The sequence below is a fragment of the Anoplophora glabripennis genome, unplaced genomic scaffold, assembly GCF_000390285.2.
Source record: "Anoplophora glabripennis isolate ALB-LARVAE unplaced genomic scaffold, Agla_2.0 scaffold390, whole genome shotgun sequence".
NCBI lineage: Eukaryota > Metazoa > Arthropoda > Insecta > Coleoptera > Cerambycidae > Anoplophora > Anoplophora glabripennis.
This window is the reverse complement of record NW_019416515.1, coordinates 177,869-203,671: the sequence shown is the minus strand read 5'-3', so window position 1 is coordinate 203,671 and position 25,803 is coordinate 177,869. Positions and strand designations below refer to the sequence as shown.

At 33.1% G+C, this 25,803-nt stretch overlaps 1 protein-coding gene across 1 annotated transcript in view; it reads left to right on the top strand.

Moving 5' to 3' along the window:
- Window positions 1-1,416: 1,416 nt before the first annotated feature.
- The window catches only part of LOC108906223 (mediator of RNA polymerase II transcription subunit 16), a 33,471-nt gene continuing 9,084 nt past the window's right edge, over window positions 1,417-25,803 (top strand). The window contains exons 1-9 of the mRNA XM_018709435.2: window positions 1,417-1,609; window positions 1,662-1,805; window positions 1,854-2,052; window positions 2,114-2,363; window positions 2,441-2,593; window positions 2,691-2,884; window positions 8,507-9,048; window positions 14,184-14,323; window positions 14,390-14,767. Coding sequence (XP_018564951.1) covers window positions 1,536-1,609; window positions 1,662-1,805; window positions 1,854-2,052; window positions 2,114-2,363; window positions 2,441-2,593; window positions 2,691-2,884; window positions 8,507-9,048; window positions 14,184-14,323; window positions 14,390-14,767 — 2,074 coding nt within the window. The 5' untranslated portion in view covers window positions 1,417-1,535. The remainder of the gene's footprint in view (window positions 1,610-1,661; window positions 1,806-1,853; window positions 2,053-2,113; window positions 2,364-2,440; window positions 2,594-2,690; window positions 2,885-8,506; window positions 9,049-14,183; window positions 14,324-14,389; window positions 14,768-25,803) is intronic.

The window sequence follows — 25,803 nt, the reverse complement described above, 5'->3', positions numbered from 1 at the left end:
AAATTGGCCTCAATGATTTGGGATCGAGGGGGATTATCCCTCTTTATCCTGCCTCATCTCGTGTAGGCCTGGACAGCCTTCGTAGGTGGGCCCCATCCGTCGTCTACCCCGACCGCAAATGCGGCCGGTGTAGGCGCTTTGTGGGACCTCCTTTTGTCCTGGCTGGGCCCCGCCGGCTAGGGCCCTTTCTTCTGGCGCTCTTCTTGCTTCGCCGGCTCGTCTGTGTAAACCCCGGGGGTAGTGTCATGTTTATGTGTGGTATGGTTGGGTAGGGTAGTGCGGCTATGCAGCCTGGGATGCGCTTTGCTAAGGTGGCCCTTAGGCTAGCGCGGGAGGGGAGGGGTAAGGAGGGTATGGGGGGTGTGTATGTGTGTGTGTGTGTGTCGTTGCCTTCGTTTCTTGATCCTGGCTGTCTCTGAAACAGAAAAGGTTAGCGGGCAGGGAGTACAGAGCAGAGCCTTCATAAACGATTACAAACCACGTAACTAGTGATTTTGTTTGGAACAGTAATTTTATTTCCTTTGTGTTGGTAATTAAATTTCGGTAAAATTAAATATTTTTAAAATAATAAAATCAAGATTACATTGGAACGCAACATTCTGTTTCAGGGGCTGTTTTAATTTTTTACGAGATTCTATTCAACTAATCAGTGATCGCATTTTCTCGTCGTGTCTTGCGGCCGCGTCCATTCCTCCTCAGACAAACACAAACGACCTAGACATCAACTCTTTGACCCGAGGTGACCACCCCAACACCTCTACCATCACCCGCCCCGCTAGACCTTTTCAATTTCAGGTTTCAGGAACAACCAAATCCAAGAATACAAGAAAATATAAATTACAAAAACTTGTCCTCGCGGAGCTGCGACCGCAGCCCGCAGAGCAATCTCCGCGCTACCCTAAACGTACCCACCCCGCACCAGTCCACCGGCTCGATGGCCGCGTGCATCCTTAGCTACGTTATATGTAGTGTGGATTAACCCTAAATTGTAGTTATTTTTGTATTTTTTGTCGAAAATATTCTACCTGCGATTATTTTGCTTACGTTATATAGGAAAGGATAACAGATAAAATTATCATGTGGAATTCTTGTCATTACGCTGAATCTTATTTGAAAAAATACAGATTTAAAAATAATTATAAATTTTATGTTTATGTTCTCAAAATTGTTATATTACATGTGACATGAAAACTTGTTAACCTTAACCCATGTTATCCATGTAGTTCAGAAAATACTTGACAAGAAAGCATTCAATACTAAAAAGAATGGACCAAACGCTCCAAATACCTCAAACTATTCCTAAACGCTGCTCTAACAGCGAATGTACTCGAATGTAGCGACTGTGTAGTTTCCATGGTCCATGGTAGTGACTGTCAAGTCAAAGTCAAGTCAAATTGTCACAGTTTTATAGTCTGTCAAAAAACTTGAAAAAGTTTGTTGTGAAGGAAATTGAAAAATGAAAATATTATGTATTTGAAGTGAATAGTGTAGTATTTCCAAACTATTTACAGAAAAGATATCATATAATAATTAAAATGGACCACATTTTTTCAATAGGCAAAAAACCAAATAAGACTATCCATGCCTACAAACAAAATATATTCAACAAGTAAGATTTCCAACATAATACCATCTGTAATTTTTAAATATTTAAATTTTAGGCTTGATAAATCTGTACTCTGTTCTATTTCCTGTACTAATGTTGTGGCATTTAGTACTGAGAGTAATATAGAGGAAACCAATTCCTTATTTTGGAGTTCAAACGTATATGTAGCAGATTTAAACAGTCCATGGCAAGTTCATAAGTAAGTATGTATATTTTTTTTACAGTTAATTGATCTTATTTGTTTTAGAATTTTGTGCAATTCTTCACCAGTGACAGTGCTACAATGGGACTTCACAGGTGAACTATTACTGATAGCAGATGAAAGTGGCTGTGTTCGAATTTACCGTACAAAGGACTATATATTAAATGATTGGACGTTGGTTCTACAAACTACATTGCAAGGAGAGCATGTTTTGGCTGCTGCATTTTTCCATTCAGGCAAAAGGGTAGTTGCCTTTTATAAATTTTTCTATCGTTTACACTTATAGGTACATTATTTCTTTACAGATTTGTCTGAATTCAGAAAAGAAGGATTGCTCCTCATACATCGAAAAATTTCAACATGTGAAGTTTGCCTGTTCTGTGAAACAATTCGGAGGCAGACCTACCAGCGGCGCTCTCTTGTTAACGACTACCGGAATGTTGGCAGCGATTCTTCTACCCCAATACACAAGCCAAACCCCAATGTTACTCGCCACGGAGAGTTTGGGCCCTACTCGTATTTATGTCAAAACTGCAGATATATGTTACGGCAAAAGTAAGATCGATTATCAATTGGTTCACGAATGAAATGTTTCTGTATCTATAGCAGATGCATATATATGATACTTTCAGATGGACATTTTCTGTTGGCTGTGAGCAATGGAGATCCTTCGATGCCCATTCAGTGCTATAATGTCTCTGTTAAAAGAGTAGAAGACAAATGTGTCATTACCAGCCAATCATTACTTAGTTTTTTCTTATTTGAAGCCCCTAAAGAAGCTTTAAGTAAGTAAAATTCAATTTCCTTTTCATTTTAAATTTAAATCAAACAATTCATGTTGTATATTATGTTTAATGATAATCACGAGAATTTATTTTTTAGTGGATCAGTTATCGAAAGATAAATGTACAGTGAGTCATATCAAATGGATAATGAGGGAAGATGCAGACTCTTTGGTTGTGACGGCAAGTAGTGATAAAATGAGTTGTCTCCAAGTATGGGAGCTTAGGGAAAAAGCTTTACCTGTACATAAATCTTTGGGTAATTCTGAAAGCCCTCAGTTTTTTAACACAGTGGTAAGTTAAGCTGTACATGTCATAGTCAATTGAGTTGTTCATTAAGGGACTTACAAATTCTAATATTGGTATATTGGTGATAGCAGTATTAATGCAGATTATTGATATTGGTCATTAATATTAGCATATAGAAAAACAAAATATAACTTTTTGTTCAATATTTTTCTCTTAAAAATAACTTTTTTTGAAATAGAAATAAGAAACTTACTTTCAATATTAATTTAAAATCGACGCCTTTTGAAAAATATCACTATTTTATTTTATGTTCATTGGAGAATATGAATATATTCGCAGAATTTAACAATGAAGACAATAATAAACACACAGTACCATCCTTAAATAAATAACTGTAGCCATAACCATTTGCTTATTGCCCACTTAGCGCAGTGTTATATCACATCAGGTAAATTGATATTATGTAGTTCACCTAAACCAGTCAATGCTAGTGGTTATTGGCACTGAGATGCATGAAATACATTACATTTTAAAAAGTATTTCGAATCAGTCAGTTATTTTCATTTATTTTCTATTTTATAAAAAGAAGTAAAAAATAATTGTTTTAAAACCATAAATTAGGTTTACTTACAATTAAATAGTAACTTATGTATATCCGAACACCCGTATTAGTTCATTAGTTAATATTTAATAAATTGTGCCAAAAATATAAAGGACCATGCACTAATTACATTAAAATGTCGTCTCAGTCAAAATTGAAAATTGCTGTGGAGCTATTTTTGTCCACTGGAGTAATAAAAATCCCGGCAGATGGTTTGTTTGTGTTTTTGGCCACTTTTATTCCTACTTTTAAATGGAGTAAAAATGCAATGCAGATAGGGATGTCGCCCATTTGCAAGGAAGGTAAAACCCATGAATATTGTGTTATACCGCACCCTTGATCTTTCCCCTCACAGCGGCCAAAAACTGCCCCAAAAAGGGGTTAAATGTATATAAAACTTATTCCAGCCCACACCCATCTTCCAATGGCCAAGAACCAACCTCAAAATGGGTTACATGTGCCTCTGATCTGTTCCAGCGACTGGTTCACCACTTTTTAATGTAATTAGTGTGTGGTCCTTTTGTAAAAATCTTAATTTTTTTTCAACTGATTTAACATAAAATAACATGTCATAAAGTCATCTGGAATCTGGAATCTGGAATTTTAGGGAGGGTAGCTTAAAAACCTACAGCACTTAGGCCCCATTGGGCCCCTTGTACTTCCTCCCGTTAGGAGATCAATCCACCCGAACCGCTAATCAACCTATTACAGAGAAAAAGGTGGTGACATTGCTCAGGGGATCTCTCTAATATAGGCTATAGAAGGCCAATGCTCTCCCAACACGGATTCTCTTGTTGACAAGTTACAAAGTCATAAAAAGCAATCTGTTTTGACAAAATTATTTCCCATTTAAATTTCACTCTCTGCCACTGCAATACTTCCATATGTTGGTTTTAAAAAGGTAACCATAGGCAACAAAAACAAGCGAGTTAAGGAAAGAAATATAGACAAGAGTTTAAAACTGGTTAAAAAATGTATAAATGAATAAATAGTGTTTATTTATTCAATTAAATTTTTTTTTCAGAATGGTATTCTATAGCTGCTAAAAACTGACCTTTCTTAAAGTTACATCCCGAATTTATCAAATTTATGTTTTTATTATATGATATTTTAAATTACGGGTGTGAAGTTATCTACATCCACATTTTCTAGTAGGACTAGAATCGATAAAGTCGTCGCCTCAAAAATTTTGTAAAAAAAAACATTGCTCCTTTATAATGTGTCTTCGACTGTTTTTATTTTAGCATATATCGATAGTAAATAAGTAATTATAATGACTAACGATTACAGATTCATTCGTCATCCCGTACGGGGGGATGAAATGGGGTGAATTTCATAAAAAAAATAATTCGTTATAACGTGTCATCGAGTTTTTATTTCACCATATATCGACAGGAAATAAAAAATTACATTAATTAGTAGTGTCACATTCATTTGTCAGCCCGTAAGGGGGGATGAAATTGGGTGAATTTCATAAAAAAATTAACTGCTTCGTTATAACGTGTCTTCGAGTATTCATTTCACCATAGATCGACAGGAAATAAAAAATTACACTAGTTAACAGTGTTACATCCATTTGTCAGCCCGTACGAGGGGATGAAATGGGGTGAATTTCATAAAAAATTAATTGCTTCGTTATAGCGTGTCTTCGAGTATTCATTTCACCATAGATCGACAGGAAATAAAAAATTACACTAGTTAACAGTGTTACATTCATTTGTCAGCCCGTACGGGGGATGAAATGGGGTGAATTTCATAAAAAAATTAATTGCTTCGTTATAATGTGTCTTCGAGTTTTCATTTCACCATAGATCGACAGGAAATAAAAAATTGCATTAATTAGTAGTGTCACAGTCATTTGTCAGCCCGTAAGGGGGGGATGAAATGGGGTGAATTTAATAAAAAAAATTAATTTCTTTGTTATAACGTGTCTTCGAGTTTTCATTTCACCATAGATCAACAGGAAATAAAATATTACACTAGTTTACAGTGTTACATTCATTTGTCAGCCCGTACGGGGGATGAAATGGGGTGAATTTCATAAAAAAAATTCATTGCTTCGTTATAACGTGTCTTCCAAGATTTCATTTCACCATAGATCGACAGGAAATAAAAAATTACATTAATTAATAAGTAATAAGTCACATTCATTTGTCAGGCCGTAAGGGGGGATGAAATGGGGTGAATTTCATAAAAAAAATTAATTTCTTCGTTATAACGTGTGTTCGAGTTTTTATTTCACCATAGATCTACAGGAAATAAAAAATTACACTAGTTAACAGCGTTACATTCATTTGTCATCCCGTACGGGGGGATGAAATGGGGTGAATTTCATAAAAAAATTCATTGCTTCGTTATAACATGTCTTCAAGTATTCATTTCACCATAGATTGACAGGAAATAAAAAATTACACTAGTTAACAGTGCTACATTCATTTGTCAGCCCGTACGGAGGGATGAAATTGGGTGAATTTCATAAAAAAATTCATTGCTTCGTTATAACGTGTCTTCGAGTTTTTATTTCACCATAGATCGATAGGAAATAAAAAATTACATTAATTAACATGTAACATGAAATGCGATGGATTTCATAAAAAGAATCATTTGTCGGGTTGAATGAGAATACGAGTCTTTATTCTGCACCGATTGACAGTAAATATTCAATATTCATGTCCTTGCTAAAAGAAAATCTGTTTTTCGAGTAATGTTTTGTATAAAGTTCAACATAACATTTTGGACTGTCCAGGTGTTTTAATTAATATTGATATCAAAGTACCGCGACTATCAGCTAGAAGTAATAATGTTTTTAGTTTACCCGCAGCACGTAGTTACATCCTAGTAGCATCGCCATTGTATCAAATTGTTTCCAAGTACAGTAAGATAGAAAATAATGTCGATCTTTTTTGTTGTTTGCCTAATGATATAAAAAATGCTTTACTTATGTAGTCATATATGTCTTTTATAGTTTGTTGCCTTTATATTTTGTTCTTTATATCTGTGTTATTTGTAAGTTTGTATTATTTTTTTTCTATGTTTTTTCATAGTTAATTTTTCTCTCCTTTAACTTTTTTATATTTTAATACTAGACTTAACATATCCTGTTATAGGGCATCGCCTGTTGGATATGTATTTTAAATAAATAATTAAATAAATAAATGAGTAATTATATAGAAAAATACGGTGTGAAACCTATGAAAATGTGAATTTGTAAAAAACTCTGTACTGCATTATTTTAACCTGGACTATAGTTTTGTGATATGTAATATGGAGAAATTAATTACTTACATTTAGGACAGACACCATTTAAATTTGTGAGGCCGGACAATATGATGAAATGGGATATTTTATAAACAAAAATTGTTGGCTTCAGTTTGAGATTCTGGTTACATATATTTTGCTAGTTGTTCGCCTGTTTTTTAATACTTTTGATTTAAATTGCATACATAATTTTTTTTTATATTGTTTATTAAATTTCGTTTAAAATTTTTGTTGGTAGTATTTAAAACACAATTCGCAAATATTATTTTTTAGAGTAGTACACGTGACATGAAATAGTCTTCTACATATAGAGCACGTTTGGGATAAGCTGTCTCCGATATTGGCACATACTAAGCATACGTTGGTGACACAATCGGACGACTGTAATAGCAAAGTTTTAATTTCTTTCCTGTATCCGGAAATATCTATTTTAGCAGTGAGTGGTTTTTGGTCTATTAATTGGGATATAAAGTAGATTACGTATACCCCACAGTTGTACGTGTCTGTTTGATTTATATGTTTTAATGTTTGGGTCTTCCATGAATGTACTGGTATAAATGTGTTCCTGCTCTTGTTGTACATATTTAAAAATCGCACGAATGTATTCAAATGCATTATCAATTTTTTCTGTATTTCGTTGCCGCTGGGATCTATATAAATAAAACTCGAACACACGTTATAACGAATCAATTAATTTTTTTTATGAAATTCACCCCATTTCATCCCCCCTTACGGGCCTGACAAATGACTGTGACAATACTAATTAATGCAATTTTTTATTTCCTGTCGATCTATGGTGAAATAAAAACTCGAAGACACATTATAACGAAGCAATGAATTTTTTTATGAAATTCACCCCATTTCATCCCTCCGTACGGGCTGACAAATGAATGTAGCACTGTTAACTAGTGTAATTTTTTATTTCCTGTCAATCTATGGTGAAATGAATACTTGAAGACATGTTATAATGAAGCAATGAATTTTTTTATGAAATTCACCCTATTTCATCCCCCCGTACGGGCTGACAAATGAATGTGACACTTCTAGTTAATGTAATTTTTTATTTCCTGTCGATCTATGGTGAAATGAAAACTCGGAAGACACGTTATAACAAAGCAATTAATTTTTTTTATGAAATTCACCCCATTTCATCCCCTCGTACGGGCTGACAAATGAATGTAACACTGTTAACTAGTGTAATTTTTTATTTCCTGTCGATCTATGGTGAAATGAATACTCGAAGACACGTTATAACGAAGCAATTAATTTTTTTTATGAAATTCACCCCATTTCATCCCCCCTTACGTGCTGACAAATGAATGTGACACTACTAATTAATGTAATTTTTTATTTCCTGTTGATCTATGGTGAAATGAAAACTCGATGACACGTTATAAAGAAGCAATTAATTTTTTTATGAAATTTACCCCATTTCATCCCCCCATACGGGATGACGAATGAATCTGTAATCTCATTATAATTACTTATTTGCTATCGATCTATGCTAAAATAAAAACAGTCGAAGACACATTATAAAGGAGCAATGTTTTTTTTTTACTAAATTTTTGAGGCGACGGCTTTATCGATTCTAGTCCTACTAGAAAATGTGGATGTGGATAACTTCACACCCGTTTTTAAATTAACAGATTTAGATAAATATAATGACCATTATCTGTCTTAAAAACATCGATATCAACCTTAAAAATATCTATGTCGGTCATTTATCTTGATTTAAAGAAAAAACTACTATTTTTAAGAGATATCAAAAAATTGTAAAATGGGTACAGGGCTGATGTTTTTTGTTTCAGTTGTGGCAATACCAGCGTCATTTTCAATACAACAGTCAGGTAACATCACTGGCCACAAGCAAGCTGAGTCTGTTAAACAGCATATCAAGTGGATACATAGTCGTCACATTCGCGGACAACACTATCTACTGTCTGTACAGAGACACACTCAAACCCATATGCAGTACGACATTGTCGATGACACCACGTTACCTAGAAGAGCCCAACGCCAAGTACCAGAAAGTGAACACGAAAATATTAAATATAGACATGTCATGGCTGGGTAACATGCTTTTAGTTGTTGACTCAGACGACAGTTTGCATTTGTTTAAGTTGCCCCCACAAATCGAAAGCTCGGCTCCCTTAAGTGTGCCATACTGTACGACTATTTTAGAATATTGTTTGGTTAGTGGTTTGGACTGGTTGGATTTATTATTGGTTCTCAGACCTGGAATGTTGGACGCTCTTTGTGACAGACTAACAGAGAGCTTTAATAGACAGCCCACTTCAGTGCAACAGTTCTTCTATGTACAATATTTGTGTGTAAAAACATCACTGTACAGGTAAATTTACAGTTTACTCAAATTAAACAAATGTATTATTAATACTTGCTTTGTAGATATATTTAATAATTAGTAAGTTGGTATTACAACTAAAAGTATCATAACTGCTCTTTTTTAATGACGTCAGACACTTAACTCGTCATAAATCAAGTTCATAAATGTATTGCATATTTGAGTATGCCCGAGGACAACCATATAGTGCTGCTAATTTGCAGATTTTTCATCCAGTTCTAAAAAATTTTTGTGTCGAATTCGATTATTCGAAAATCGAATATTGTAGGTTTCTTACCCACGCAGACTTCTGAAAAGAACCATTTTCCATACTCTTCTAGGGCTTCTTTGTGATCCACAAAGCGGCAAAATGAGGGCATGTGGCCCCAGGGATCCTTCTAGCTAATAGATATATTTTTGTTGAAATTTTCTCACATTTTCTAAGGTAAATTTTCATTCAAAGAAACCTCATCAAAAAATCTAAAATTTTCATTGTGAGAGGATACACGAAGTATAATCCATGTTTGGATGAAGGTGGAAGCAAATGTCAGTGAAAACATTGTCATGATAAGTGCTCTTGAGCATGCCTATAGCAGAATAAGTCCGAAAAATCGCGATGCGGTTTTATATTAGAGCTCGCGCACGCCGTCACTGGGTTCAAAGTGTTCTTTCCATTAACAATCGGTCTTTTCATTTACAAAAAACCTACCTCCCGTTTCCTAGTGTTGTGTTGTATGTGTGTTGCCGACTCCCAGAGACATCGCAAGCTCGAGTATACTTCATTCACCAAGTGTTGGTCGAAAAATGTATGACATATTCTTCTTATCATTTTAGTTACAGTAGAGTCTAAGTTTTGTCCATCAACATTAGTCAGGTATTACTTAAAGTCTAGTCATGTCAAATTAATATATATAAACATAAATCGAACTGTTATTACATTGTTTTTTCACTATCGTTTGAACGCCCAAATCAACAGACAATTGTAGTGTATTTGCATGTCAGTGTTTATGCACCCAGTTCATTCATTTGTACCAATATTTTTTAATTATTCTAGTATACATTTTTTATACAAATTTCTTTTATAACTACACGGGGGTAAGAATGAGATAAGAGTCGTAGCAGGCGCAATCATCAAAATCAATCACAGAACGAAATTTAGAGACAGAACTTGTGTCGCAAAATTACATTCATATCTAGCTCATACTCATTTACATCCAGTGTTAACCAAACTCACTCCCAGCATCCCAAATCTGATTTTTCTGTTATTTAAATAGCAGATGGCACCCTAAATCTCTATTCTATTTTTTTAAAGTTCTATAAAAACATTTTAAAAAATACCCGCCACAACCAACAATAATAACATCAAAACGAATTTCATACTTGGCACTTTGGGTAGTTTTTGTTTGTCTGTTCTCTTCTGTCTGTCTCTTATGAAGAATTGTATAGCTGAAGAACTTCATTTAAGAATTCAAAATTATGTCCGTGACGAGTTCGACATTGAAATGTGTCAATATAAGAAGAGTTTTGTGAGAAGATTCATGATGCAGACCCAAGAAGGTCCGCTTACTAACTTATTTTCACTTGGACGTTGAATGATCGAATTCCGGGAGGGTCAGTTTTTTTTTTATTATTTTACATTCATTTATTGTAGTCATTCTGTGAAAAATGTTCATGTTCTCTGGACAGTTGTCTTTTGAAACTTTTTATACAAGGTATATCATAAAATCGAATTGCATTTCTAATCATGAGCGGAACAGATTTTTATTGAAAAATTATATATTTATCAACCAGACCGAGAAGGAGCATACTTCTCAGGGCCATATGCTACAGGCATGAGCAGAAAGTCGAGTCTGTGAATGCTAACTTACCTACCTTTCTAGTGCTCTTTTAAATGTTACACATTTGTTTTTAAAATGGTTAACTCTTGAAAATATGATTAAATTGTACAATAAATAAATATAGCATTGAAAGAGGTATCCTAATAGCTATTCATATAAGAAATATAAATCATAGTTCTTTACGGACAATTCTGGATTTTTATAGATGAGGCATTTAGTCCAATCAATAGGTAGAAGAGCTTACAAGAAATACCACCTGGAAACAAAAAATATGGTGATGAAGTTAACCTAAAAAATTCATAAAAGTAAAAAAAAACGGTTTTTTGTTAATAAAAAAGAAACTTGAAATCCAATTGAAAAAAGTTAAATGAGAAAGTTGTTGCTATTAAAAAACCTATCGATTCGTATTTTTAAATATATCGATAGCTATATTACTTTTCAAGATATATCGAAAAAACCGTCAAAAATCGACTTTTTTTTGCTGTATCTCTTGCATATTAAGGTTTTAAATCTTGTTACTAGCTGTAAATGTAGCACTAGGCAAGCAAAAAAGTGCCTTTTTTTAATGAAAAAATATTAAAAATTTTTCGAGTCAACGATTTTTCAAAAAAAAGGTTGTCTCGAAAATCGGCTCTTCTTGCTTGACGAATAGTTATAGAGAAACAAATCAGGGCTCATTTTTTTCCTTAAGAGTTGTACTTTCATGGTAAAAAAGAGTGATAACGATTTTATTCATTTCAAGTGTCCAAAGATGATTTTGAAAAAGTATAAATTTTTTGGTCGCGTCTTTCTTGAATATCCTTTTCGATTTTCATTTCTCGATAATGTCTGTTACAGGAATCGATTGCTGGCATTTTTACGCGAATTTAAAAAAAAAACGTTGCTTTGCTCTACGACCTCCTGGAGCCGAAATAATTTTGTTTTTCAAAAAATTCCACAGGCCGCTTTTTAAGTGCTACAACGTCCATTCTTACAGAGATTGAAGTTGAAGACTTATATTTTCAATAAAAAAATATTGTGGTTCATTTTAGCCACTTCTACATTTTTAATTGTGCGCCAAACCAAAGCATTCGAGCGCGGCGTGAACTGTAGCGGGCAACGGAGTGGGAGTAACCACAGATCAAGAAAAGACATTTTGATCTGTGGGAGTAACACCACTCAGCCGCTCCGAAAATTGAATTCGCGCGTTCAAAAGCGCTCTTACTTTCAAAATCTTCATTATCTCTACTTCTGGACTACGTACAAACGTATTTAATTTGGGGTATAGCTCGACGATATAAAACAAAATATGACGTTTACGACAGCCTCAAAAGCATAAATACAAAAACGGCTGCGCAACTAAAAAAATTTGTGCGCGATCGCGCATCCGCGCACCTTAAAGGGAACTTTGCTGCTAAGTGCTCAAAGTGGTACATTCAAGTAATTTTTCAATAATAAAAATAGAAAAGTCATCACCACCATGTAGCTTGTGGTGAGTGTGCTGGATATGATAATCCTAATTATGTGAGCAAAGTGAGTGAATATACAGGGTGTTTCTGAAAGAAGTGCGTTCCTTGAAAAAGTGCTAAATAGTTTGTGGTTTGCCTTGTATATACTTAATTAATTTATANTCGATTCGTATTTTTAAATATATCGATAGCTATATTACTTTTCAAGATATATCGAAAAAACCGTCAAAAATCGACTTTTTTTTGCTGTATCTCTTGCATATTAAGGTTTTAAATCTTGTTACTAGCTGTAAATGTAGCACTAGGCAAGCAAAAAAGTGCCTTTTTTTAATGAAAAAATATTAAAAATTTTTCGAGTCAACGATTTTTCAAAAAAAAGGTTGTCTCGAAAATCGGCTCTTCTTGCTTGACGAATAGTTATAGAGAAACAAATCAGGGCTCATTTTTTTCCTTAAGAGTTGTACTTTCATGGTAAAAAAGAGTGATAACGATTTTATTCATTTCAAGTGTCCAAAGATGATTTTGAAAAAAGTAAAAAATTTTTGGGTCGCGTTTTTCTTAAATATCTTTTTCGATTTTCATTTGTCGATAATGTCTATTACAGGAATCGATTGCTGGCATTTTTACGCGAATTTAAAAAAAAAAACGTTGCTCTGCGACCTTCTGGAGCCGAGATAGTTTTTTTTTTTCAACAAATTCCACAGGCCGCTTTTTAAGTGCTACAATGTCCATTCTTACAGAGATTGAACTTGAGGACTTATATTTTCAATAAAAAAATACTGTGGTTCATTTTAGCCACTTCTACATTTTTAATTGTGCATCAAATCAAAGAATTCGAGCGCGGCGCGAGCTAACTGTAGCGGGCGACGGAGTGGGAGTAATGCTACTCGGCCGCTCCAAAAATTGAATTCGCGCATTCAAAAGCGCTCTTACTTTCAAAATCTTCATTATCTCGACTTCTGGACTACGTACAAACAATGTACTTAATTTGGGGTAGCTCGACGAGATAAAACAAAATATGACGTTTACGACAGTCTTAAAAGCATAAATACAAAAACGGCTGCGCAACTTTAAATTCTTTAAAATGTAATTTTCAAGAGTATTTATTAAAAAAAAAATTTACTTCAAACACAGGCATGGGACCCCCCTCCCCACTTGCACACATTTACAAACGTTTTGAACATTTTTGCTCCCATATACTTGTACCGCGCAGACAGTGAAAAAAATTAGAGGAAACAATGCTCAGCAGTGAGTTAGTTTTAAAAAATATCTTCACATTTTTCGATTTTTCAAACCTGATTAAAATTTCCTTTTAAACACATTGCTTACACATAATATTTACACAAAAAAAATATTTCTTTTGTAATTCATTGTGGCATAATATATTATTTCGTCATATATAACCATGACACATTTAACTGTCAACAAACAGTTAAAATACAATAAAATAACGTTTCTGCTCATATACGCAAAAATAATTTTTTCATTGTTGCTTTTGATGAGTTAAATGTGTGATAAAAATGTTAGCACTTATTTATTTCATGTAATAAACGTCTGTCTCTGTACAGAATTTGATAATTTCCCAAAAAGGAAAAGTTATCCAAATAATAATAAAAAACATCACAAAGAAACAACCAAAAATGAAAACTGTTGCATGCGTTTTAAACAAATCAGAATGTCTTCATGTGTTTTCACCATAAATTTTTTCTCGAAAATCAATCCTGCATGCTGGTATTGGTTACTTTTTGACTATTTCCTCAGAGAATAAAAGAAACCTCCCAAAAGTGCCCAAAATTGGTACACCCCACAAACAAATGACAGTGAATGTGAAACAAAAATATATTACAATTCTTTTTAGATTAAGTTTTCAAGGCCAGGCGAAAGCGAATGATCTCACACATTTCCTCATGCTGCACAGTATATCGACAGCTTTTAAAAGTTTGCTCAGGCCCAGCGAAATGAATAGCCATGAAAAAAGTCCAGCGGATTCATTAGCAAGTAAGTACACAGCTTGATAGTTGTGAAGTGAGAACGAAAAAATTAAAAATGAATACATTTTTTTAGCTGTGATTGCTGAAGGCCAGAGTGATGTTGACAAGGCTCTCATGCACCTGGAAGCTAAGGAATTCACAGTTGAAACTACAACATTACAGAGCCTGCAGCAGCTGATCCAGTGGGTCGCTGACTTGGCCTTAAACTTGTTGGTGAAGTTGCCTGACAGCAGACCAGTTACTGGAAAACCATACGAATTATTAAGGGACGTGAAGGCTTTGAATATGTTACGAGAAATGTTGGTCCTCATTCGAATATGGGGGCTACTGAGGCCTGCGTGTTTGCCGGTTTTTATCAAGTCTGATGCTAGCCTAGACGTGCTAGCTTTGGTGTTTAGATTACTAAGCCGATTGGTGCAGAATGTGAATGAACCGGATGATACGCTTATCGGTAAGTTTGGACCGGTTAGTTTTAGATCTGTTTATAAATTTTACACCTTCTAATGCAATTTAATTATGCAGTTTTTTAAAATAATCCAAACATTTTTTCAAAATATTAAAACTAAATAAAATAAAAACATGTTTTTAGTTTATTTAAAGCAACATATTGGGTATCAGTTTTTCATGTTTTTTCACTGGGACCTCGGTTCTTGTAAGAGATTTAAGGTCAGTAAAATTAGGGCAAAGTTGTTGAGGTTGACATGTTGAAGCAAAATTTTAACTGTTTAATTTTGAAATTAGTGAAAACCAAAATGTTTATTTTCTTTTTTGTTTTTTTAATCTAAAACGAAAAGATGTGAACCTTCTACACTGAAACATTATTAATTTACTTGTTTATCAGTAATTCAAATATGTATTCGTAATAGCCAAGGTTAGTCCTTAGACGAGTACGGGTAAAGCAGTTCAGAGCTATTCTGCTCAATACACTGCAGTAAAAAACAAGAAAAATTAGCTCTCCCACATATTCCTCCACCCCGTCCAGTAGTCCATGGTAGTTTTCACCCCTCCGGGGGTTCGTTCTTTGGCTGTGTTTACCCTACACCCTGCCACCTTTGCATTCTCAATAGCTTGTAAGCTTGAAGCTTTCACGACGCAGATCTATGTCCAGAAGGGTATAGAAGGGTGTAGAAAGTGTACTGACCCCCTTCAAGGGAGTCGTTGGCAACAATAAATGAGAGCACAAAGGTTGCAAATTTATACTCCTTCCCAAAATGCTACTGATATTCATAACTTTACCCCCATTTAAGTAATGTTTTTGGCCTCAGATTCAGATTCAGTCTCGAAAAATATATAGGAATACCATGGTCAGTTATCCAGATCACCACCTTTTTTTTTGTGGGGCTGGGTTATCACGCATTCTGGCTTTTATTACATTATCCATTATCCAAGACTGCTATGGAAATAAAACTAGTCGTTCCAGATGTGACATTTCCGATATTATGCGATATGAATGGGAATGAATATACAGGGTGTCCCGAAATTCATGCAACAAAATTTGGTCACAGATTCTTAAGATAAATTTAGGGGACCCGTATTTTTTAATTTTGCCAAGTGGCCTCTTCTTTCGGAGTTACAGCCCCTTGAAGTCCGCTCCTAAGAATAATCTTTTTTTTATATCTCGGAACCCTGTTGTACGAGAATCACTAAATTTGGTACACAGTGGAATGACGTGGAATCTGATGGTGCTAAAAAATTTTGTCGCATATTTAAATTTCTTAAAAATTATCAGTCCACTAGAAAGCCATTAAATTTAGAAACTCTGTCTCGTTATACTTTTTTCGTAAAACGCAATGTTTTCGAGAAAAATGTCAAAATGTGATCGAATGCATATCGTGATTTGTTTGATTTGTTTTACGAAACAAATATCAAGAGACAAAAAAGTTTCTAAATTCAATGGCTTTCTAGCTAACTAATTTAAAAAAATCAAATTTGCGACCAAATTTTTTTGGTTCCAAGGTGGTTTCTCGTCAAAATGCGTAGCACTGAGATTCCACATGTCATAAAACCCCTGTGTACCAAATTTAGTGATTCTCATACAACATGGTTTTGAGATATAAAAAAGACTTTTCAGGGGGCTGTAACTCCGAAAGAGGGGGCCAGTTGGCAAAAAGAAAAAATACGGGTCCCCTAAATTTGTCTTAAGAATCTATGACCAAATTTGTTGCATGAATTTCGAGACAACCTGTATTTCAAGTTAATATTTGTGAGTGTAAATGTGAGAGTGAAAATTTAACTAAAAATTAGATACTAAAAATAAATCAAGAAATTCTATTAATGTATATAAAATAAAATTAACAGATGGCAAATTCCTTAGATCATTTTAAAGGACTTAATTTTCTAGATACAGCATGTTACAGTTTTTAGATTTAACGTCAGAATTTTGATGCCCTTGAGTATTTTAGAAATTCAATTAGTGTTTCATATTTGACTTTTCTAGGAAAAAAGGGCTTTTCCATTTTATTTGGAACCATTTATTTTACTATACTTTAGAAACACGTGTCATAAGTTGGTCTTCTCAAATTCTATTTTGAAAATTGAATGAGCTCTTTTTCCTAATTTTCATATCCCGCCACTGAATAAGCTAGTGTGACCACAAACTGGTATGCGTTAACTTACAACATATACACACTTGGGAACTGTAGGACATTGCTGTCAAATCTCATAATTTAATGGAAAGGTGACCAAGTTATTTCAAGAACATGTAGAGAATCTGCTGCTTTTTTCCATAAATAACAAACAAATTAAAATAATCCTCATAAGTATAATTTAAACGATTCCCAGGCATTTTTATTTAAATTTTCAGCAAAAACTGTTACAGGCATAAGAATAATTTGACCAACTTGACAAATGTCAAGTTGTTTTATTTGACAACGGGTCTGATATGAGAAAAAGTGTACAAAAAATAGCAAATATCTCTAAAAGTAGTAAGGCAACCCTAAAAATGATTATATGGCATGAAAGGAAATGTCAATATGCATACGACAGAGTAAAAAAATACAAGGTGTTCCATTTAAGTTAACAAAGTTATAGCTGTTTGAAGTTATCAAAATGTAACAGCAAAAATGAAACACTTAGTATTAAATATTTTAATTTAGTGTTACCTACGTCCTTTATAGATACGAAAAATCTGTTTAATATCACGCTCTTGAAAAGAAGTACTAGCATCTGTGCAGACCCTTGCATCTGCCAAATTTGTTCTTTAAAATTTAATATCTCAAAATCTATAACTCCTAGGTATAGGGAATATTTAATAAAGTGATAAAGTGACCCTCAAATTTCACATAAAATCCGAAAATGCAATCATATATAGAGTGTCCCATTTAAAATAACGATGTTGGTGTCGACTTCCATTATAACCGGAAGTGCTGGAGAGTTCTAGATATTTTAGTTGTGTTCGCCCCAGGGACATTGCCATATTTTCCAAATCTTCAAATTTTTCGGAGCAGTACTTTCCTAGATATCGATCGACGCAGTTCCCAGTGGGACACCCTGTGAAACTGAAGATTTTAAAATTTATTGATAAAGAAAAAAGTATTTGGCGATCTGCTGAACATTTTAATGTACCTAAATCTGATATTAAAAGTAACCAAACAAATTAAGCAGTTAAAATTTTAAATTTTATTGATAAGGATTGAGCTGCCGAACATTTTAATGTGCCTAAATCTGATTGAAAATAACCAAATAGAAATTAAACTATTTCTTAACACGCGTTATGGAGTGGAATAGTTGACTACTTGAGTTTAACTGTCATTAGGGAAAACCCGACAAAATTGTTTTTATAGTCATATAGAAGTAATGTATGAAAAAACAGAAAACTGGGAAAGTTTAAAGTGCGATATGACATCAACCTAACCACATGCCAGAGATATGTGGTCATGAACTATTATTTGCTGAGAGCTGCAGGATACTACATGGGTGTACGGAAACAAATAATCAACGACAGGAAGAGAAATTTCCAAAGATAGACTAATTTCTATGTTATGTTGTAGTGCTGCTGAAATATATAAACGTCTAATATTTGTCATAATAATAATCCAAGAGCTTTAAAAAATTTCCAACTTCAGGAATTTACAAAGCTGCTATAATGTCTCTATGACAAGGGACTAATACGAAAGTATCATTCTTAGAAAGCTTTATTAATAATAGATGCCTGTCTCACCCAACAGAAATTGTTATTTAGTTCAGAATACAGAATCTTATTTTTACCACCCATTTGTATTGTTCTGATGCAAAACCTTAAAGTTACATACCGAAAAAGCTTGTTACGTGATATTTCTACGAAAACAACTATGATATTATGCAAGCTTCTAAGCATGCAACTCTATTATCAAAAAATACCCAAAAAAATTGGAGTGCTTTAAAACCAATAATGTGAAATTAAAGAGACCCTGCAGAAATGGAAAATAACTTGGCTAAAGCGAAGTTTATATTGAAGAATTGACAAATCGTGAAATAATTGAAGAAGTTTTAAATGATCAGAAAGGTAATAAAGATGAGAGTAATCACTATAAATACTGTGAAACATAATGATGCTGCATTATCATTATGTATAGTCAGCTGAAGAGTAAGAACAACCTTTGTATGAAATATAACTAAAAATACTGTAAAAAATGCTCTTAAAATGCAACACAAAGAAATATTTGACTTGCAAACAATATTTTATGTACAGCAGTGGCGGCTCGTGACATTGAGAATAGGTGAAGCATTTGATTGACTAAAAAGAAAAAAAAAGCACCACTGGCGAAAATTTTCCAATTTTCAAGGTTTAAATGAATCTGGAAATTTTTAGTTGCATTTGCAATATTACCGAAAAACTGCCGTTCATGAGAAGGATTTTCATTTAGATTTTATGAAAAATAGAAATATTAGTTCGGCTTGTGGACTTCTGCAAATATTAACGCACACCGTACATGTATGTTCCAAAGAAGCTTTGTGGTTACGCCAACCTCGCGTGACGTTCTCAAAATTGTTAAATCCCATCTTATTCCACACACCCGACTTTACACCCATAATTAAAAACACAGCATACAGAAAAGTTTTTTTAAATGAACACTTCCATGTACTTCATTCTGAAACTTTCGAACATACACATCTTTTGACTTCCCTTTTTTTTTCCATATCGAGAGAATAAGGCACAGGTCTCTCGCAATTTAAAAAATACCTTTTTTCCTCAATTTTCCATCTGGAAAATGGCATTTCCAATAAAATACATACTGGATCATACATAGGAAACATTTCTACAATTATTATACAAAACAAATATTAACTAAGAACTGTTATAATCTTGCACTAGGCGACGCGTATCATATAAACTGTTAAAGGTTAAAGGCAGGCGATGGGCGATACTGCTTCAATTTCTGCGTCACTTGTTCCCCCACGCCGTAGTTTAATCCCGAGTTGGCCGCCTTGTTGCCATGACAACCTCCGTAAACAACGCTACGAAAAGAAGCCCAGCAGAATACAGACCGACTTCAATCTTGCGTACCGTATACTATACTTTGTATGGTATGTACGAGGTTGAATGTTCGCGCTCAACAAAGGCAGTGTCGGTTTAGAAGGCATTCACCGTGCAACTATTCTGTTTAGAAGGCATTCACCGTGCAACTATTTTGTTTATTTCTGCGTATTAAACAAACACATTACATTTTCAATATAGAATGATACCTAAATTATAACATTTATATAAAATTAAAAATAATTTTAAATTGCACAATCAAACGGAAATTTTAGGTGAAGCGGTGCATCACTTGTGTCACCTGACGAGTCGCCACTTATGTACATGGTGGTCCGTAATGATTGGACCATAGAATAACTATAAATTCTAGGCACAAAAATAATGAGATTTAGAGATACAGGGTGTTAAAGACTGATTTTAGATTTATTATTTATGTCATAAATTTTGTTTTATTGTAAATTTGTTGTTGGTTGGATAAAATAAATGTTTGTTAAATAATAATAGGCAAAGCCTACTTCTTGGGTTGATAGAAGAATCATGTCAGCAGCGGTCAGAAAGTTCGTTTGTATTAAATGATTCAAGTAGGAACAGCTTAAAACTGGGAAGGTTTATCGATATCAAAGTATACCTTTATCCTTTCAAAATAATCAGTTAATCAGATTTTTTATTAAAAATTGCAATAGGAGGTTGCATAAAAAAATTACGATAATCAATTTTTATTCATAAGTGCATATCTAGCACCCTTTATTAGTAACCTGATAACTGAGTTCAGATTCGGATTTCCTGCCATCAAACACCCCCCATTCCGAGTTTTCAAGTTATTTTCTGTAAAACTATAAAATTTATGAAATAAATAATAAATCTAAAATCAATCTTTAACACCCTGTATCTCTTAAATGAGCAATATGTTGTTAAGGCATACAGGGTGATTCAGAACTTATCCAAAAAAAAATAAAAAATTTGGACATACATGGGACTCTTACAAATACATTTTTGTAAAGAAAAAATCAAAAAGGGTGGTTCAAAAAGGATTTAAAAATACACTTCTGCACGGCACTGGAAGCTGGACCACTATAAACCTGCCCTCTTACAATGCGACCAGCATGGCGGCAAAGTGTGATAAAAACGTACAAAAACTTTCGCAAGGAAAGAAATAAATAGAATATTAATGCGCTTATTTTATATCAGCAAATTCAACTGCTTTAGCCGTTATTGTTATTATTAATTAATAAAATTAATTTATGTTTTAAATAATAAAATAATTTGACATACCTGATGTATAAATGTACCGACATGTAAACACAAATGTTATCTTGCTTCACCATAACACAAATGCTTCATCATAATACAAATGTTGTCTTATTTCACCATAAATTAAAACGATATCCATCAACTCCAAGTTGCTATACACGCAAGCTATTTTTGACACTAACTACTAAAAAACTATCGAAAACACCACCACAGTAAACATTATCGCAACGACGATGATTATAAAATGGAATTTCAGTATTCGTAGTCGCTGAGCCACGTGGCTATCCATGCGTATTGCATTGTGAATGACGCTAGAGACTACAGTTGTCCAGCTATGTAATGGTTGAATGTACTACAACTTCAATAATTTTTTTCTCGGAAACTATAAAGATTTTACAAACATTTCTTTTACAATATTGACTCCATTTCTCACACCGCATCTATTCCCAAATTTTTTTGAATAAGTTGTGATTCACCCTATATTTGACTAAATCTCATTATTTTCATGCCTAGAATCTAGAGTTACTCTATGGCCCGATCATTACGGACCACCCTGTTTAATACCTAACTAAAACTTTAAACTAAGAGTTTTAAAGTTTTTTATATTTGTTATAATATGATTATATAATAATAATGATTTGTTCTCATTAAATAAGACTGGTGTTTAAAATGCCAAAAAAATTGAGAACCATTTCTCCAGATTATCGAAGTTGTACCTTATTTGCAAATGTAATAATTTATTTTTCTTGTTCCTTATTCATAGAGCTATGATAACCTTCTTTTAATTTAACTGATATTAGTTCCTGAGCTGTAAATGCAGTGAATCGTACATAGCTTAATTTTTTTATGAAAAAAATTAAGCATTATAATGAAATAGTATGTAAAAATGACTGTCAATAACTTGAACTTTTATAATTTAATTTTTTTTTGTTGGTGCAACGCTCTCAAGATATTTTGGTAGTATGTATTTTTTTTTAATATTTCCAAGGTTTCTATACATATAAATATAATTTAAAGTAAAAATTATCTTGATTGATTTCATTGACTAAAGCCAATATCAAGGAAAGTATTAAAAGATTATAGAAATTAATTAAGAATTTTATCAGATATAAGGAACAAAGTTTTTAGCAGTAATTATATAGTTACAGTTTGTCTTTATCGTGGTTTTATATAAATATTTCAGGAATGTGGTCAAGCCTTATCATCAAGGAAGTGTGATAATAAGTTACTTTATCCTGTTTAAAAAATTGATAGTTACCAGTACCAGAACCAGTCTACTGTAAAGCTATGACCATGTCTGCCGCAACTAAAAAAACCAAAATTAAACAAAAATTTGAAAAAATTTACGTTCCGCACAAGATTAGGTCTCACCCATTTTATTTCATCGGTTTCCCTCTACTTGGAGTGTTAATTACAATGTTTTACTGGTTGATTCTGTGTCCGTTACTTTTCGCAAAATGCTTATCGTTGGCCTTCGATGATGCTTTGTGGCCGGTCTATTTTTGGATCACAGCATTTATAGTGTACCTTATATTATTAGCGATATTGGTTTGCTATTGGAGGTGTTCCTGTAAGAAAAAAAAGGATTCCGTTTATATGATAACTATTGAAGATAATGAAATGGAAAATGACAGCAGCATCGAGTTAAAAGATATGCCAGTTAAAGACGTTACGGATATAAATGCAAATGATAGTGATATTAAAAAAGATAATTCTGAGGAAAGTGAACTCTTCCCAAGGTGCAGTGTCAGACAAAAAAAACGACCACAGTCTCTCGTACTGACTGAGACTAGGCCAGCCTCCCAAAATTTATCTTCTCCTCTGACGCCACGTGAATTGTTTTTCATAGATTTGATTGAAGGCGCAAATAAAACGTGCAGCAGTACAACACACACTTTTCTTGAGAATGAGAAGCAACACTATAGTCCTGACAGACCAATAGATAAGTGTTCGGATGAAGATAAACCTACCTCACCATCAGAGTTCTTTATTGCTAATGTACCAGTGGAGCAGATGTGCACCAGTCAGGTGTTTTTATATGTCGACGAAGACAATAATCCTCAGCCACAAATTGAAATAATCTGTGACACAGCAGAAGTCAGTATAGTAGACTGACGTTGGTTTTTCAATGTCAATTTTTGTGTTTTTTTTTTGCAAATTAATGTTACTCGAATTATTTTTACTTTGATGAATTAATGAATCTTTTCTGAACCATAAAAAACTGCTAGTTGGTTTAATCAATCAATACAAATTTTTGTTATTGTTGAAATATTTTCAAGGGAACTTTTTTTAAGTAATATTCTAGATAATATTAAAAATATATTTTTTTATTGTATGGTCTTTAATATATGTATAGTATGTATATCCTAGTTTTCCCAAGATACAGCAAGTTAAAAATTATCCTTTCACCATTCTTGTAATTTAAAAAATGTGCATTATTCAATTAAGTTGTTACCAACGTTTTAGTCTTGTTACAATTGTTTATTACATTTCTTTATTTGTTCCTTCCAAAACACCAATCTGAATTGAAATAGATTTAAATTCAAAAAACAATTGTTATCTGAAAATATGTATGCAAAAAATTTGTTAATAAATGCCTATAAGTTGTGATAACAGATGTGCTGTATTTAATTTTAATAATAGTTTTTTTTTTCATTTTCCAAAGCTTAATGTATATAAAATATAAAAAAATAAGAGTTAGGATATTATGTGTTAATTGGAATATTTTATTGATAATTTTGCTTACAAAATTACAATATTATGCGGTTCTTATATACAGGCTGTTACAAATTTGCTTTTCATTACAGGGATCTCGAAAACAGTAAGAGATACAAACTAGCTTAAATGGGGGCAAAGTTGCGTAATCACGGAACCAACATTATGTGTTGGTAATAGTTTAAATAACTAGATGGATTTCACAGGGTCTAACGACACTTAGAGTATACCATAATTCAATAAACAAAGAAATCTGTATAAAAAATTTAGATAAATTTGAAACGAATACACTGGAGATGAATTTTTCAAGACAAAACGTCTGAATCTGTTTCGGGCTGATGCAGTACAGTATTGGGTATTTAAATTTCTAGGGTCATATTTAAAAAAATTAAGTTGATGATGGTCCTGGAGAGACGAAACGTTACATATAAAAATTATTACGCCATTCAATAAAGGGCAGAAAGTGGCCATGAGGCCATCCCTGTTTTCAATATCACCTCAAACAAGGCTGAAATGAAACAAAAACGGATTTCCAAAATTTCGGATTTTTTCAAATATTTCAAAAACTAATCATGTTAGCCTTGATTTTTTAGAGGCATATTGTTGGTCGCCATTTAAGCTACTTCGTAGCTCTTACCGTTTCCGAGATCCCTGTAGTGAGAAGCGAATTTGTAACAGCCTGTATACAAAAAGCAACAAACCACTATTAACGAAGATATTAAACACATACAGATATTTGTTTTTTTTACGATTAATATTCAAACAGTTTAACAGATAGCAAAAAACCCATTAAACTAACTTCTCCAGAAAAGGACATGACTACCAAAATATATATATATATATGTATCTAATTAATGACGTCAGTATTGAATTCAGCATTTGGTGTTGGTGAAAGATTGATATCCACAACTAACTATTCAAAAAAATAACCAAGATATAGGTCACATGAAAAACAATTCAACTAAATGAAAGAGAAATTAAATTAATTTTTTTTTTTTAATCAGTGCTATGATATTGCATTTGATACTAATGTACTGTGAGAAATAACTACCCCGCGAGCTATATACCCTGACTGGCATTGGATTACACCCTCAATATTTAATAAATAGATAAGATCATTCGTCAGGAGAGCCACCAGACTTAGACGAGTTTTGAACTTATTAGTTCTTGTCAGTATACCATAGATGAGATGACCGACAAACGATTTAGATATTTAGATCTCTATCTACAGACATGTTTTGAACATGGGTGAGATATAACCTATAAAATATATGTCACATCTTAAATATCAGTAGGCTTTAAGTAATAATGACATTTAAGATCCCTGTAGTGAGAAGCGAATTTGTAACAGCCTGTATAGAGTGTTATATTCCAAATATGAAAACCCTGATAAAAGTTGTATTTATTGATCGATTTTGAAAGGTACAATAATACAGGGTGTCTGGAAAGGTTATGTCAAAAATGAAGAGATATACAGGAGAGATCAAAATGGTTGTAGTACTTCATAAAAAAAAATTCCAATAGGGCTTTGTTGTGGAGTTATTCGCCTTCAAAGAAAGAAGCATGGAGACTATACAAGGAGCCCGAACTCCATGTAAACAAAAATCTTACAAAAATAAGAGGGCGCTAGTGTTCCATATGTCCCATATGTAGAGAGGGGAGATAAAAAGCGGCAGTTTGAATTATAAATCAATCATGTCATTTTTGTAATGTGTTAAAAATTTTAAAATAAATAATGTAAGCTACTTTGAATTATATAAATCATGAAAATATGTCATTCCGGACTGTAATTAAACTAAATAGATAATAAAAAATATTAGCTTTATGAGAAGAATTTGGTGTTCGTAGAAAGAAACTAGTTTTCAAGGAATTTATGACGTGTCTTGTTAATATTAACCTATAAGTAAGGTTTATGTTTTTGATAATTACTTTGTTAAAGATTTTAGTTTAATGTTAGTAAAAGTCACATTTTATACAGGAAGTTGCCTTTAAAAAAATAGTAATTCTTGTATTATTAATATGGAATTTTTACTTGTGGTAATAAAAAATAGAATATAAAAAAACTC